This window comes from Erpetoichthys calabaricus, chromosome 1, assembly GCF_900747795.2.
Source record: "Erpetoichthys calabaricus chromosome 1, fErpCal1.3, whole genome shotgun sequence".
Classification (NCBI taxonomy): Eukaryota; Metazoa; Chordata; class Cladistia; order Polypteriformes; family Polypteridae; genus Erpetoichthys; species Erpetoichthys calabaricus.
The window spans coordinates 177,256,151-177,274,429 of NC_041394.2; the positions used below are offsets into that span (position 1 = coordinate 177,256,151).

The 18,279-nt window shown below is 37.6% G+C and overlaps 1 protein-coding gene across 3 annotated transcripts in view; it reads left to right on the forward strand.

Annotated features, from left to right (window-relative positions):
* nedd1 (NEDD1 gamma-tubulin ring complex targeting factor) overlaps positions 1-18,279 on the forward strand; it is a 753,979-nt gene that overhangs the window by 85,850 nt on the left and 649,850 nt on the right. For 2 of the 3 annotated variants that reach the window (XM_028809018.2, XM_028809027.2), the window contains exons 14-15: positions 4,740-4,806; positions 12,193-15,086. In XM_028809018.2, the coding sequence (XP_028664851.1) occupies positions 4,740-4,806; positions 12,193-12,297 (172 nt within the window). In that variant the 3' untranslated portion in view covers positions 12,298-15,086. Of the gene's footprint in view, positions 1-4,739; positions 4,807-12,192; positions 15,087-18,279 lie in introns of those variants that run through there. The other variant, XR_007934374.1, reaches the window with a different exon arrangement.

Genomic DNA, 18,279 nt, shown 5'->3' on the forward strand with positions numbered 1-18,279 from the left:
GGCGGGGTTTGAAGCTGTAGCTTCATTTCGAAATGTGTTTAGCAAATTGGTTGAAGAAAATGGCTTGACTGTAAAGCACACTTACAATGCAGATGAGATTGGGTTAATGTGGAAGTGTTTGCCCAATTGTACTTTTGGTGGTGGTAAAGAAAAGGTAGCTCACGGGTTCAATCTAAATAAATAGCGTATAACTTGCTAATATGTGAAAACGCATCAGGAACTCAGTTATATGTGATTGGCAAATTTACCAATCCAATGTGCCTTAAAGTGACATCAGACCAATGACTAGATTTGAGCGATAATTCAAACCAATATTTGATGACAGCATTCACTGTGTTCGGGATGAGCAAAACGTTAGGCAATGCTGAGCTACTGCATGAAAATGTCTGTGGTGTGGAAATTTTTCAAAGCAAGTGGGAACGACATAAAATATGCCATTTGTAACACTTGTTTCAACTAATGTCTTTGCATGGAGGGACCAAAGTGTGAAATTTAAATACTGTACCACCAATTTAATTTACGCTTGAATTTAATTTTACGCTTGAAGACACCAAATATGCAGAATATCTCAGAGCAAACGAGGAGAATCCTATGGCACCACACACAAAATCAAAAACTGTAGTTGCTCAGCATGTTGATCTGTTAGTTGAAAAATCAAGAGAAATTTGATAAAATAGCCCTAAAGCTCAAACAGTTAGTGCAAAGGTGATGGAATTTATTGCTCTGGAGGATCAGCCATTTTCTGTTGTAAAAGATACAGGATTATTGAAGGATGGTTAAGCATCTTGAGCTCCAATACCTGATACCCAATCATTGTTATTTCTCTGAAGTAGTGCTTCCAGAGCTACAGAATATTGTGGGAAGTCATGTGCGTAAAATCCTTGCTATGTCACAGCCATATGCTTTGCCACTGATATATGGATAGCTGATACAAATCCAATGAGTATGTCTAGTTTGATGGCTCAGTCGATCAACCACAGTATTGATTTTCAGAAAGAAATCTTGCACGCCAAAAATGCTCTGGATCAAACACGGGTGCTGCACTCTCTGTGGTGTCTCAAAGAATGTTTGAAATATGAAAAGTACCCAAAGAGGATGTTCATGTAGTACTATGAGACAATGTACGTAACATTGCAAAAGCCATGGAGGAATGTGGGATCACAAGTTTGCCATGTATGGCTCATACTTTACAGGTTTCTGTGAATGATGGTGCACTATCAATAAAGACACAGATATAATAGCAATTGGCAGAAAAATAGTCAATTTTAAACATTCACAATTGGCCAACTCTCATCTCAAATCTATACAAACTGAACTTAGTATGCAGCCGAAAGTGCTTCAGCAAGACATTTCATCTACACGGAATAGCACATTTTATTTGCTGCAAAGCTTCCTGGAGAAGAAATGAGCCCTTGGGGCTTATGCCTCAGATTTTGAATTACCTGCATCACTAACACCTAATCAGTGCGGTTTAATTGAGAACATAATCACACTCCTCACTCCATTGGAACAACTGACAAAAGAAAGTTGCCAATCTGAAGCCTTGTCTTCTCAAGTTATTCCCTCAGTTAATGAATTAAAATTACTTTTGACTAAGAGCTCTTATACTGACTTCAGAGTCAAAACAAGTAAAAACACTGTATTGGAGGCTGTAAACAATTATTTCATTGAGATTTACACAGAACCAATGTACTGTGTTGCCACTATTGTAGACCTGAGACACAAAGACCGCTATTTTGATGCAGAGGTAAAATCATTGGCCCTCGAAATGTTGTAATGTAATGTAATACATTAGTTTCATTTGTAAAGCGTATAAAGGATCACTGCGCTTCAATTTGTTTACTGTAAAAAAGAGACACAGTGATACAGGGACAGAAAAAAAAGACTGCATTTACTTTGTTGGAGTAAGTAATCATGGACAATTTTGCTTATGAATATTGTAGTTAGAAAGTGCCAGTACCGTGCGTGCGTTATTTCTCTTTGTTTGCATTGTATTTTGTGAGAGAGTTAGTCACTTTCATTATAGCCACTGTTTTTACTTGAGTCTCTTAAGCAATAATCATTTATAGCAAAAAAAATTAAAAATATTAATAATAAAATATTTAAAATATCAGCAAATACAGTACAGACATGCATTTGAGCACCAAACTCTTTTACCCTATGTTCAAATACTGTATACTTATTTTTAATATACATGTCAAATTCCGTTACAACAAAGTGCCATGGACCAAAAGAAATTTTTTTGCAATGAAAATTTTGTAGTAATGAGAATCTTATATTTGTCGCTATAGTGCTTGATTTAACTTGTGTCCAGGCGTTTTCAATCATTTCAATAGCTTCTTTCACGTTAGTTTTCAACTCCTCTTGTCTACAAGTTATGCTGAATGGGAATTTTTTTCAGCATTTCCTTGTGATAATACACTTTCAGGGTGTGAATGATGCCCAAATCCAATGGCTGAAGCACTGCCGTGCAATTGGGTAGGAGGAATTCAACTTGAACATTATCTAAATGTGGAAGCGTGTTGTGGGCAGCACAGTTATCAATCAGAAGCAGAATCTTTCTTTTCTTCTTCATATTGTGAGGTTTCTGAAGAGCAATGGCCGCATCCGTGGAAGATTGTTTATCTGTTGCCGGGGAAGGTCAACCGTAAGCTCACAGCGCTGCAGCAGAGCACTGCGGAAGAAAATCCGAAAACATTGCCAGTTTTGTGGCCAAGTAATACTGTTCCCTGCATTTATAATGTTCCTTGCATCACCCATCGAGATCTTTTTGGAGTTGCATTGGCGGCAAGCCACTGCAGCACTGTGAGCCTGCTATTGCCCTGGCAATGGATAAACAGTCTTTCACAGATGCGGTGATTGCGCTTCGGGACACTCTTTGGTGTGTCTTCCTGTTGGGGGAGGTCCCAAAAGAGTTCAGAAACCTCACAACAGTGACTTTGCTTTTTACTTAATGAGTGGCACACTAATAGGAATGTTTCTTGAACAATCATCTGCCATTTCTATAGGAGGGTGACAATGAGTTAAATTCCAGTGGCTGTTTTTCAAATGTTGATGAGCAATAAGCAAAAGGTTTCACTGAAAACCACAGAAAACAAACACAGCAAAAAAAACAGTTTGAGGAAAGTTCGAAGAAAGAAAAATTTACAATGTTTGTGTTCGGGGATCATTGTGCACAACTGAGCTGTGGCCACAGAACTAACTGCTCTGTGGACGATTCATTCAGACATTTCAAGGTCTTTTGCACACCTTGTTGTAATGAAAGTATGTGCTAAATGTATTTCGTAGTAACGAGATTTCTGTAGACTCTGTCATATGGGGAACCTGTCGGGACCCTAAAAATACTTTGTTATAATGAAAATTTCGTTGTAACTATAGTCGTTGAAACGGAATTTCACCTGTATAAAGATTCTAATCTTAATCTGACAGCCTTGGTAAAAGCCCAAATGCAGGTCTATCTTTTAGATATGAAAGAAGGCACTGAATATAATGTTGTGTATGTATGCCTGCTATCAATCTTTAATTTAATATTGTTTTTTATATCAGTAAGGTGCTGCTGGAGTATGTGAATTTCCCCTTGGGATTAATAAAGTATCTATCTATCTATCTATCTATCGATCGATCGATCGATCGATCGATCGATCCACTCGAATAACAACTGGAGTCGGTTTCCTACCATTGGCAAAGTTGCACACAACTTCTTGTCAGCCCCATGTATTAGCATGGTCAGCAAGAGATTATTTAATGAGGCTTCAATGAAAAAAGAAACAGAATTTCTAGTGACAAGGCAGAGATGCTCTTGCTTGTTAAGAAAAGCTTTCCCATCATGCTAAAAATAAAACCACAATAGAATGATAAACCTCCAAAAAAAAATTATTCTTGTTATTTATTTCCTTACTGCTATACACTTTTCCATTTTTTCAATTTTTATCTTCCAGGTGTGGTTAGATTTATTCCATCATAAACAAAGAAAAAGTTATGTAGTTTTTAATACTACAGTCTGTAAAACCAAGGATCAGATACTCGGCTAAATGTGGCTGAGTAGAAGCCATTTATTGTAATGATTGTAAATAATCTGCAAAAGTTATTATTCTTATTCTAAAGTGGTATTGCGTATTCTGATGTCATTGTATCATTTTTCCCTTTTTTCAATTTTCATTTTTTCAATTATTATTTAATGTGTTCTATAAAACGAACGAGAATTATTTAAAGCAACAGTGCGCAAAACTGTTTCCCATATAACCAAAAGGTAGCCAGCCAAATGTGGCAGATGTCATTTATTTTTAACGATTGAACATGGTATTCAAAATTGTTATACAAAGAAATGTTACATTTCTCTGTAATTTTTATCCAGAAAGATCAAGTCTCATTTTTTTCTTTGTATCTTATAAATGTGTGTATTGGAATCGGCAGAAAAGTACATAGACATTATCAGATTTTGGCATTGGCCCAGAATTTGATATGATAGGAGTGCAAGTTGGCCTTTTTATATGTAATTTATGGATGTGTGCCTGAGACTATCCTAGGATATACTGCTGTACCATCCGGAACTGGTTCCCACTGCACGATTCTTTATTGAAAAATTAATTATTGAAAGAATTTCTCTTTTGAGTGTCTACCAGAATATCTAGCATAACCAAGGTCATATCCCTTATTTTTGTTTTAGTCTTTAGAGAATCCTGAATGTGAGTGTTAACAGTATGGAATTTTCTGACTTGTGTGGTATTGTCTTTCAACAGGGAAGCCTGCCACAAAGACATTGTCAACCTGCAGGTGGAGATGATAAGGCAGTTCTACATTCAGTTGGTAAGGAAAGTGGAAAATCTGAGCTCTTGAAAATGTCAGATGGGCACTTAAGTGTTGTGTTGTAAATATAGAACTGCTAGTGTGTGTTTACCTTTATTTACTCAAGATTAAATTATTACTTATACTATTGGACCTTGTTTGATATGTTTCATTTGTTTCAGAAATTGAGTGCTAATCAGAAATAGAAGTATATGAGCATCCTCAAAAGCATCTTGGTGGTTTAAATATACTTTTAATAGCTATTCACAGTGTTGAATGTATGCATACTTTAGCTGTCACTATTAAGTGCATATTACTTAGACATATTTGCATGAAAAACAAAAAGAAACTTTTTTTTCTAAACAAGAAACACATAGCTGTTCAAACCTACTTTTGTTGTGTAAATGACATGCTTACAGTTAAAAACAGCAAATTAGAAATGTTCAAACTAAAATGAGTTTATAATAAAAATCATTTATGCATATTAAATAAAATCTGGTGTATAAAAAGTAAATATTACATTTGCGATGTTGCAGCATAACTCCATGGATCTAGCTTTAAATCTTCACCTTCTCCTTTTTTAGGATTTGTGTATTCTCCCCATTAACTCATTTGCTTACATTAACTAAATGTTCTTGTAAGATTAACTTGCAAAGCTCAGTTTGCCCAGAATGAGTCATAGTGGTTGTGCATACTGTATATGTTGTATGACTCTGTCTTTCTGTCCAAGTTTGGCTGCTTCTTTAGGATATACTTGGGGATCCATTTGACTCCTTAATGCATAGTTCACTAAACTATGGATCGCAAAATAGAGTGTAGGTTGCAGCCTTTTGGTTCGCATAGGGTCATGACACAATGTTGCACTCAATGGTAAAGGGTCTCGTATAGTTTTTGAAGTGTCTCGTGATGGGGTGCCGCAGGCAGTTTAAGCAATTGACATTAATTGCTATCGGCGGCCATTCTCTATAAGGGAAACCAACTCTGATAGTCATCATGGACTAGGTCTGAAAAGCACTAGCGGACAGTTTAACAAAGTTTTAAAAAAATTTAAGAAACACTCCCTTAAAGGAATAAACAGATTAGATAGAAAACTTGTAAATCAAATTCATTAAGTCATTTTCATTTTAATTTACTATGCTAACATATCTCTAATTATTGCTAAACTTAAAACAAACATTGCACCATATTAATGAAAGGGGTAGCTTTGTGTGTGTGTGTGATATATACACACACAGTCGCAATCGGAAATAATCAGTTGGAATCAGATTATAAGGATTTACCGAGTTTTTTCTTTTCAAAAAAACAGATTTTGGCTTGGATGACTTTTTTTTATCAGTTGAATGATATCTGAAATGAACAAAAAAAATGTATTATGTAATATTCTTGAGTAATAGGATTTTTTTTTTTTAAAGCCATGGCACAATAATTCAATCCCTGTATTGCTGTTTTAAAACCTTCCGCTAGTTTTTGTTGTCTAAAGTGGTGTTAAAACATAATTAAGCTATTAGGAACTTTTATAATGATCCATAATTTGTTTCATCTGTGATGCATGAATACACCCCACCCATGAATGCGTTCAAGGTTAGCTGCAGTCACGGTTAAGAGCTTTCTTTCACAAAAGTTGAGAGATTAAATTATTTAATTGCACCTGAAGGGCATTAGGTGTAAAAAGATTTCCTGGAAGTTTAGCATTCTAGGAAACACCATTTGGAGCATTATAAAGAAGTTTAAAGCTTCAGTCACATACTTGCCTGGCCATGGTAGAAAGCACAAAATTTCATTAAGAGTCCTAGCAGCTTAATCGGGACAACTAAGAAAAACCCTGTATTACTGCAAAACACCTACAAGACGACCTACTGAAGGCCAGAATAAGAGTTTCAGTGGCAAGTACTAGAATGAACACTGAACAGTCAAGGACTTAATGGCCAGACTCCGAGAAACACTCCGCTATTGGCTACAATGAACATCAAAGGTCGACTACAATATGCTAGGAGAAATTTGGATAAACTTATAAAGTTTTGAGAGACAATTCTGTGGACTAATGAAACTAAACTGGAACTGTTTGGACCGAGCAGTATGTCAGGCGTGAGAAAGCCCAGGCTTATTACCAGAAGAATGCCATTCCCACGGACAAGCACAGAGGTGGGCCATTAATGATGTTGAGATGTTTTTCTGCTGCAGTAACTGGCTGTCTTGACTATGTAAATGGCTTGATAGATTCATGAAGTACCAGGCCATCTTAAAAAGAGGAACATGATGCCTTCTATTGGGAAATTGAGCCTGGGTGATCATTGGACTCTTCAGCAAGACATTGATTCAACGCACACCTCTAACTCATCCAAAGCCTAGTTGAAAAATAGATCCTGGGATGTCCTCCTTAATCCCCAGATGTAAATGGCAAGATTTAAAGAAGGCAGCATTAAACGTCAATGAGCTGTGGGCTTTTGCACGTGGAGAAAGAGTAAAGATTCCAATAGAGAGCACTTTGAATAATAGTCCACATGCACATTTGTGAAATGAATTACATTTTTTATTTGAACTAAAATAGCGGTAGCGCTGCTGCCTCGCAGTAAGGAGACCTGGGTTAACTTCCTGGGTCCTCCCTGCGTGGAGTTTGCATGCTGTCGCTGTGTCTGCGAGGGTTTCCTTCGGGTGCTTCAGTTTCCTCCCACAGTCCAAAAACATACATGTTAGGTGCATTGGCGACCCTAAATTGTCCCTAGTGTGTGCTTAGTGTGTGGGTGTGTGTGTCCTGCGGTGGGTTGGCGCCCTGCCCAGGATTGGTTCCTGCCTTGCGCCCTGTGCTGGCTGGGATTGGCTCCTGCAGACCCCCATGACCCTGTGTTTGAATTCATTGGGTTGGAAAATGGATAGATGGATGTTCTCAGAACAGCTCAAATATATATCAATAGATTTTTTTTGTTGTTTAATGAGACTTTTTTTGTATATTTTACTTAACCTTGAATCATCACTATAATGTGGTGAGGGCGTTCAATATTTTTGATTGCAACTCTGTGGTACAGTATGTGTATTTGTGTGTATGTGTGTATATATATGTATACAGTGGTGTGAAAAACTATTTGCCCCCTTCCTGATTTCTTATTCTTTTGCATGTTTGTCACACAAAATGTTTCTGATCAGCAAACACATTTAACCATTAGTCAAATATAACACAAGTAAACACAAAATGCAGTTTGTAAATGGTGGTTTTTATTATTTAGGGAGAAAAAAAAATCCAAACCTACATGGCCCTGTGTGAAAAAGTAATTGCCCCCTGAACCTAATAACTGGTTGGGCCACCCTTAGCAGCAATAACTGCAATCAAGCGTTTGCGATAACTTGCAATGAGTCTTTTACAGCGCTCTGGAGGAATTTTGGCCTACTCATCTTTGCAAAATTGTTGTAATTCAGCTTTATTTGAGGGTTTTCTAGCATGAACCGCCTTTTTAAGGTCATGCCATAGCATCTCAATTGGATTCAGGTCAGGACTTTGACTAGGCCACTCCAAAGTCTTCATTTTGTTTTTCTTCAGCCATTCAGAGGTGGATTTGCTGGTGTGTTTTGGGTCATTGTCCTGTTGCAGCACCCAAGATCGCTTCAGCTTGAGTTGACGAACAGATGGCCGGACATTCTCCTTCAGGATTTTTTGGTAGACAGTAGAATTCATGGTTCCATCTATCACAGCAAGCCTTCCAGGTCCTGAAGCAGCAAAACAACCCCAGACCATCACACTACCACCACCATATTTTACTGTTGGTATGATGTTCTTTTTCTGAAATGCTGTGTTCCTTTTACGCCAGATGTAACGGGACATTTGCCTTCCAAAAAGTTCAACTTTTGACTCATCAGTCCACAAGGTATTTTCCCAAAAGTCTTGGCAATCATTGAGATGTTTCTTAGCAAAATTGAGACGAGCCCCCAATGTTCTTTTTGCTTAACAGTGGTTTGCGTCGTGGAAATCTGCCATGCAGGCCGTTTTTGCCCAGTCTCTTTCTTATGGTGGAGTCGTGAACACTGACCTTAATTGAGGCAAGTGAGGCCTGCAGTTCTTTAGATGTTGTCCTGGGGTCTTTTGTGACCTCTCGGATGAGTCGTCTCTGCGCTCTTGGGGTAATTTTGGTCGGCCGGCCACTCCTGGGAAGGTTCACCACTGTTCCATGTTTTTGCCATTTGTGGATAATGGCTCTCACTGTGGTTCGCTGGAGTCCCAAAGCTTTAGAAATGGCTTTATAACCTTTACCAGACTGATAGATCTCAATTACTTCTGTTCTCATTTGTTCCTGAATTTCTTTGGATCTTGGCATGATGTCTAGCTTTTGAAGTGCTTTTGGTCTACTTCTCTGTGTCAGGCAGCTCCTATTTAAGTGATTTCTTGATTGAAACAGGTGTGGCAGTAATCAGGCCTGGGGGTGGCTACGGAAATTGAACTCAGGTGTGATACACCACAGTTAGGTTATTTTTTAACAAGGGGGCAATTACTTTTTCACACAGGGCCATGTAGGTTTGGATTTTTTTTCTCCCTAAATAATAAACACCATCATTTAAAAACTGCATTTTGTGTTTACTTATGTTATATTTGACTAATGGTTAAATGTGTTTGATGATCAGAAACATTTTGTGTGACAAACATGCAAAAGAATAAGAAATCAGGAAGGGGGCAAATAGTTTTTCACACCACTGTATGTGTGTGTGTGTATATGTATGTGTATATGTATATGTATATGTATATGTATGTATTATATATATATATATATATATATATATATATATATATATATATATATATATATATATATATAATATAAAATATACAGTGGGGCAAAAAAGTATTTAGTCAGCCACCAATTGTGCAAGTTCTCCCACTTAAAAAGATGAGAAAGGCCTGTAATTTTCATCATAGGTATACCTCAACTATGAGAGAGAAAATGAGAAAAAAAAATCCAGAAAATCACATTGTCTGATTTTTGAAAAATTTATTTGCAAATTATGGTGGAAAAAAAGTATTTGGTCAATAACAAAAGTCCATCTCAATACTTTGTTATATACCCTTTGTTGGCAATGACAGAGGTCAAAAGTTTTCTGTAAGTCTTCACAAGGTTTTCACACACTGTTGCTGGTATTTTGCCCCATTCCTCCATGCAGATCTCCTCTAGAGCAGTGATGTTTTGGGGCTGTCGCTGGGCAACACGGACTTTCAACTCCCTCCAAAGATTTTCTATGGGGTTGAGATCTGGAGACTGGCTAAGCCACTCCAGGACCTTGAAATGCTTCTTACGAAGCCACTCCTTCGTTACCCGGGTGGTGTGTTTGGGATCATTGTCATGCTGAAAGACCCAGCCACGTTTCATCTTCAATGCCCTTGCTGATGGAAGGAGGTTTTCACTCAAAATCTGACGATACATGGCCCCATTCATTCTTTCCTTTACACGGATCAGTCGTCCTGGTCCCTTTGAAGAAAAACAGCCCCAAAGCATGATGTTTCCACCCCCATGCTTTACAGTAGGTATGGTGTTCTTTGGATGCAACTCAGCATTCTTTCTCCTCCAAACACGACGAGTAGAGTTTTTTTCATCTGACCATATGACATTCTCCCAATCCTCTTCTGGATCATCCAAATGCTCTCTAGCAAACTTCAGACGGGCCTGCACATGTACTGGCTTAAGCAGGGGGACACGTCTGGCACTGCAGGATTTGAGTCCCTGGCGTTGTAGTGTGTTACTGATGGTAGCCTTTGTTACTTTGGTCCCAGCTCTCTGCAGGTCATTCACTAGGTCCCCCCGTGTGGTTCTGGGATTTGTGCTCACCGTTCTTATGATCATTTTGACCCCACGGGGTGAGATCTTGCATGGAGCCCCAGATTGAGGGAGATTATCAGTGGTCTTGTATGTCTTCCATTTTCTAATAATTGCTCCCACAGTTGATTTCTTCACCCAAGCTGCTTACCTATTGCAGATTCAGTCTTCCCAGCCTGGTGCAGGTCTACAATTTTGTTTCTGGTGTCCTTTGACAGCTCTTTGGTCTTGGCCATAGTGGAGTTTGGAGTGTGACTGTTTGAGGTTGTGGACAGGTGTCTTTTATATTGATAACGAGTTCAAACAGGTGCCATTAACACAGGTAACGAGTGGAGGACAGAGGAGCCTCTTACAGAAGAAGTTACAGGTCTGTGAGAGCCAGAAATCTTGCTTGTTTGTAGGTGACCAAATACTTATTTTCCACCATAATTTGCAAATAAATTCTTTAAAAATCAGACAATGTGATTTTCTGGATTTTTTTTTTTCTCATTTTCTCTCTCATAGTTGAGGTATACCTATGATGAAAAATACAGGCCTCTCTCATCTTTTTAAGTGGGAGAACTTGCACAATTGGTGGCTGACTAAATACTTTTCTGCCCCACTGTGTGTATGTATATGTGTGTATCTATCTATATATATATATGTATATATTGTGTATATATATATATGTATATACTGTATATATATATATATATAAAATTATACACACACACATTTTTTCATCTTTAAACTGAATGCAGTGTTTACAAATTTGAGGTACTAGTATCTAATTTTGGATATTAAAGGTATAAAAATTTGTAAATCTTTTAATGCAATAAAAAGAATAATGAATGTAGTTTGGATATTTTAAGCAACTTCATTCTGCTGTATACATAAGAAAATGAACAAAATAAGGCGCATTAGTAATGTTTTATTCAAAGTGACAAAGTAATTGACTGTTTTTGTTAATGGCCTTTTGAGTTACCTTTTTTCCTTTTACAATTGTTAAGTGTCATGAATGTTGCAGTATAAAAATTGATTGTTTTGGGAACATTTTAAGGAAATAATAAAATACTGAAAATGATTATCAATCAGTTCATGGTGGTAGGTACTTCTATGGTAATGCGATATTATCTATATTTAATATGTAATCCATTGTCTGTGTTCTTAGAAAACTGTTAAAATTATTGTAACTAAGTGGTGATTCACCCTTACTACATAACACACACACACTCCTCAACCCCAAGATCATAACCAAAAGTTCCTGCAGACAATGATAGAACATACCCACTTCTCATAGCACATGAGTCAGGATTCAAACCCAGGCATCTAAGACTGGGAGGCACAATGTAAGCGGTCTATAATTTACACAAATGTGGTAAACTCTTTTAAATCATGATGAAGCAGGTGTTATTTTTCAGAAGTTTGTGTATGTCTGCAACTAATTTAGGGATATACGAGTACTTTGTTCAAGTATTAGATTATTATAATTCATGAGATACCACATAAAGTTGAGACAAATTGATTTCAGTATATCAGAAATATGTAGGTGCTTGTTTACATGTATACATGCATTCTAATAGTTTTTTTTAAAATTATTACTTAATCCCTTCCTCTGTTTAATTTTATTTTACAGAATGAAATACACTGTCTCATTGAAAAATATTCAGTTAATGACACTCTAGTTGCTGAAATTGAGAAGCTGAAGGAGGAAAACAAAAGGCTGAGGGCAAATTTTTGAAAATGAATACATTGAGTGACTTGAGATACAGAGCAGGACTCTACCTGCTTCCCAACATGGTCCTAGAAGAGGCCCTGCCAAGCAAGTCCTGCCTCCTGAAACTTTACCCTTCAAAGTGGCGAGAAGGAAAAGGCAGAAATTCAAGCAGGAAGAGAGACAGGGTTTGCTCTGTTTACTAATCTTCCTTGTCTATTGATAGGCTGAACTTTCTAACTTGTGTGCTACAGCCTGTGCCTTGTTTTAATGGTTCTGGTTAATACAGTGAGCCTTCTATGCAAGGGTGTTTAATAACTTAATCTCACCCATATTTGTCTATGTGAAAGAGGGTGATTTTTTTTTTTGCATTTGTAAATGTTTGCATTATCTTTTAAATGTGTCTCCTGAAACTATTAACCAATGGTTGCACTCTCTGGAGAGACTAAGGTTGTGCCCTTTCTACCTCTTTTATACCCAGACTTTCCCGCTCTTCCCATTAAATACCTCTTGTGAGTCTGAAGAAAGTGTCCTTACTTTGCCATGACAATATAGGCTGTTCTGGTCCAATGATTTTCTTATCTTCTAGCATTCTTGCAGAGATTTTTGATAAGAGTCTTCATATCTTCTGGATTTTTTCCCTGGAGCAGATAGGGTTAATGTAAAATGTGTTGCCTTGTTTTGAGACAAAATAACGTGTTTATCTTCCAAAGTTAACTATCACTTGCATAAGCTATCTAATGTTTTCACTTTTTGCTCCTGTGGATTTCAGTGAGCTGACAGATCTCATTCACTTAATGTGGACTTTGAAAGACTAGATGCTTGCTGCTTTTCTTTTGTATTTGCATTATGAATGTGTACAATACAAGGAGGTGCCCCATGTGTCACATTACAGAGTTGTATGACTACTCAGTTGTTATTTTCCAGAATTTAATGAGCCAGTTAGAGTATTGGCAAGTTGAAGCCCAGCTCATGGCTTTTTGAACCCTGCTCCACCAAGAACTAGTGATAATGATAGCAAGGTGAAATAGAACTATCAGTGATGCCATGGAGAAGCAAGACAAATTTGGAGCACATCAACATTACAAAGATGTATTTTAAAGTGTTTTTTTTTTTTTATAATATTGCCAACCTCATTTTCTAGGAATTCCAGAATTGACCATATGTAATTGCTTTTTAGCAAATAAATTTGTAATAATTCTCCATACCCGTTTACACACCAGGAAAAATTGTTCTCATAAAATTTGGGGTATATCCATCTGAGCAGAACAACTTTCCTTGAGTTTCAACCAGACTTATCTGCTGAGTGCGTTGAGTTTAAATATTGCTGAATCTCTTGTTTTTAGGATAGGCTGCAAAGTCAGTCTACATCAAGCAGCCATTGCTGCAACTTAAGTTTTATAAAACCTCCTGTTTGTTGCTCTTGGGAATTGTTTTAATAGTGAAGTGTTTCTTAAAAATGTGTAAGGGGAAAATGTTTATCCCTACCCAAATTATACTCTTGCTCTCAGGCAATTTTGTTTCCCAATATTTCCTAGATGTTATTGTGTAATCTTTTGGTAAAAAAAGTAAACAGGCCTTTGGAAAGATGCACACATTATTTTACAATAGTCCAAAGACTGTGGTAGATATGGTAACCAAAGCACAATGTTCCCTAGCATGCAGACTGTTTACGGAGGAGATTAGATCTTTTTATTTGTGGTGGGCTCATCTCATGGCATATAGTATTCTTGCAATAATTTCATTAAAAATAAGCAATAAAATATAAGAGTGAATTTGCTAATCATTTTAAAGTAGCTTTACATTCATTCTCTTAATGAACTGTAATATTGATCATTTATGATTTTACCAGTAATCAGCGACTTTGAGATATGTCAGCATTATTTGTTCATTGTAATTAATGTTGCAGGCTTGTGTTTACTACCAGATAAGTATTTATTTTCCATTTTTTAATTAGAGAGTAAAATATCTTTAGCGATTTATTCTTGTTTATATGGCTTGTGTTTTTGGGTATGAATACTTTTCTTTTCAGAATGTGAGTATAAACCTGTACAGAGACCTGTCTTCCATTATAAAATTCAGACCACCCAAAACCAATTTCTTTCTTAAATTGTCCCATTAGAAATTGTGAGACTCAAAAAAAAAATGTCCAAAAAATCTTAGTACACTGCAATCCTACCCATATATTTAATGTGTTAGGATGTAAAAAATGGTTTTGTTTATTGAAGCCAACAACTCAATTCAGTTTACATGGAAGTGTCAGTAAAAATGTAAAACCTCGGGCTTTTCTCAACTCTTCCCCATCTTTTCCATTAGGTAGACATTGTTTGAATTCAGACATATTATTTATAAGATGTAAATAGCAATAAAATGGTATTACTATGATTGGAATCATTTACTTTAGCACTTACAAAGGCAGACATCAGTGTAAATTTTAGAATTACATGGCATACATGCTTCTCCATTTTGAAATTTTTGATTTCTACAAGGTAAAAACCGTTTATATGAATAAGAAGAAAAACTTACCAGTCAGCTGGAGAAACTGCCTATCTATTTATGATTACCATGATTCGTAAAAAGTTATTTATGCCCCAAAGGTTATCATTTTTTTTACTCGACCTCACCCAAAATGAAGTACTGTACAATCTCCATGCTTAGATTTCTAGAGAGCACAGCAGTTGTTTAATGAACTGTTGCAGGGATTTTTCTATATCAAACCAGTTATGCCTTGTTTTAGAGATGAAGCGAGTTGTAATACAATTTTTAAAGTGTGTATACATTTGTAAAGAAATAAATAAAAATGTAAAACAAGAACATTGTTATTTTTAATAGATTTTACTACATCAACAACTCCTACCATATCAACTTGAATGGCCAGTGATTACTCCAATGCTGACCATCATTGTGGACTGTTTGTAACTAATGACCAAGTGAGGAGACAACTGAGGAAGCTACACACTTTGGGCTGAACTGCAGGACCAGATGGAGTCAGTCCTCAAGTTCTTACGGCCTGTGCTGATCAACTTTGCAGTGTCTTCTGTCACCTTTTCTGTCTGTCTCCAAGGCTCCAGAAAGTGTCACTGCTGTGAAATATACCCTGCAGTGTTCCAGTTCTAAAGAAGGCAGATGCCTTTTCACCTAATGACTACAGGCCAGTGGCACTTAGATCTCATATCATGTTGACCTTTGAGCGACTAGTCCTGGTCTATATGAGTCCTATTGTGGTAAACCACTGGGACCCACTGCAGTTTGCTTACCAGACAGAGTGGAGTAGACTATGCAGTTATCTGTCTGCTCCACAAGGCTTATTCTAACCTGGACAAAGCTGGCAGCACTGCGAGGATGTTGTGTTTTGAGTTCTCCAGCACCTTCCGTATCATCCAACCATCTCTGTTAATAGGTAAGCTCCGGGATATGCAGGTGGATGAGCCTAAGGTGTCCTGGATAGGTGAGATTCAAGAACTGTTTCTGATACAGATATGAGCACCACCGGGAACAATTGTTTCATTTTCTCTTCGCTCAGTACCAATCCAACTATATATACTATTTCAAACCATTCTATGATCTGCTCCTCACAAACTGAGGGCACCGTGGCGGATGTTAGCAGATTGCTGGCCAACCACAAGCGTTACCTGGTAGGTAACTACCCATACAATCAGATTGTGACACAGACTACGAATGCCGTGAATGTAATTACCCCGATCTACATGCTGTCAAATAAACGAACCACACGCCGTGGCGCAACGTTAGGGGCATCGCCTCTGGCGCTGACGTCCGAGGTTCGATTCCCGAGAGGGAGTGCAGTGGAGTGTGTACACCTGATGAGCCCAGAATGAGGGTGAAACACGTGTCGTGTACTCTTTGCATTTATTTGACAGTAAACTATTTCAAACCATATATATATATAATATAAAAACATCAGGGACCACATATATGTTTGTGTGGATTTGAAGGTGAAAATATGCACATGTGGAAAAAAAAAACAGTACAGTGCATACGCAAAAAAAGCCGTCCATGCACACATTTCTGCACAATTTAGAGATTATTAATCACAATCACCATGTAAATATGTGTATGTGAACATGCATCAAATGCCACCCCGGAACATCCACATATAGAACATGCTAATTAACCTCATACATATGCAATCATGATGCTGCAGAACTTCATTGGCTGGTTGTGCAGCCTGTCCCTACCCGCCACCTGCATTCAAGTGTACATGGTCGTGATCCGCAACTGAGAACACAAGATTATATGTGGCATTATAGCACCTTTCCTCTACACCCTAGGAGTCTGGGAAAGACATTAAGGTGCCAGCATCTGACCAGGAGCCATTAGCCTGACTCATGTAATGACGTGACTGCTGTTACAATGAATAGTACAAGCCATATAAAAAATGGAGGGTTTAGCCAGTTACCTTATCAGCAAGCCATTTACCATTCACAGTACCATCGTGTCTGTCAAAACTACTTTGCCTCAAAATAAATGAGGCACGGGTTGACCCAGGCCACATAATGCATTAATGGAATGTAACTCCTTATGGTTAACAAAAGCAGCTTCATTCTCACTAGGAGCCCTTATTGCAATATGAGTGTGGTCTATTTCTTCAATTACATTAGGAGAACCATTCACTACTGCATATTGTGTGACAACTGTGACAACAGGTAAGCTGATATAACTGGCCAAAAAAAAGTTCTTCAGTGCAAATATATAGCATTGGTCGTCTTAAAAGGGAACAAAAATAGACATCATATTCATAACTTTGGAGGTGTAATAAGAATTACTAAACATGTGACTCATTATTTAGCTTTTTTGGCTGCATTTTCCTGCTTAATCAAGGGTCTCGTTGTTTCCCAGTTTCTCTGAAAAGTTGTGTACGCATGGGTCAGTTGTACCATAAATACCAGCAAGCTTTTGTGTTGTTTTCTTTTATAAATTCCAACGTTTGTGAGGGATATTGTGTATGCCTCTCTTTGTGTAAACGCAAACTTTATGAATGAGTTATGTCACTTACACCCCATCAGTGCCATCAGTGAATTTCTGTATGGTTAAAGGGGTTGACGCAGAGTATAGGAGTCTGGTAGAAAAGTTTGTTTCTTGATGCAAAGAGAATTGTCTGCATCTTAACATTAACAAAACCAAGGAACTGCATATTGACATTCACCAAACCAAAGAGCCTCTATTATTCAAGGAGTGGATGTAGAGGTGGTCCACATTAATGACTAGCTGGATTGGTCTCTTTTTTTTTTTTTCTTAGGAGGCTACATTTCTTCAATATACCTGTAGGTATTGACATCCATGACAGCCATGTGATTTTTTTACACTGTGGTGTGCTGGGCTGGTAACATCACTTCATGAGAGGCCCACCAAATAAACAAGCTAACTAAAAGGGCAGGCTTGGTGATGGGATGCACTTCGGACCCCCTCGAGGTACTAGCAAAGAAGTGAATTAAAACAGATTGGAGTACCATTATGAACAATGCTGCACATCCACTCTGTGACACACTGAGGACTTTCAACCAACGAATTATTCCGCAGAAGTTTGTGAAGAAACGCTATTGGGGGTCCTCTACACCAACATCAATGCATCTGCATAATGCCTCACTGGGACTGGGACTGCCAAATAAGAAGTTTTCTTTCTTTTTAAATTTCCCTTTTTTCAGTCATTATGGTCTGTTCAGAGCATTGTGTGTGTATATTTATTTAATGAGCTTCTAAAGATCTACACTCACCGGCCACTTTATTAGGTACACCTGTTCAACTGCTTGTTAACGCAAATATCTAATCAGCCAATCACATGGCAGCAACTCAATACATTTAGGCATGTAGACAGTGTCAAGATGACCTGCTGAAGTTCAAACTGAGCATCACAATGGGAAGAATGGTAATTTAAGTGACTTTGAACATAGTGTGGTTGTTGGTGCCAGATAGGCTGGTCTGAGTATTTCAGAAACAGCTTATCAACTGGGATTTTCAGGCACAACCATCTCTAGGGTTCATAGAGAATGA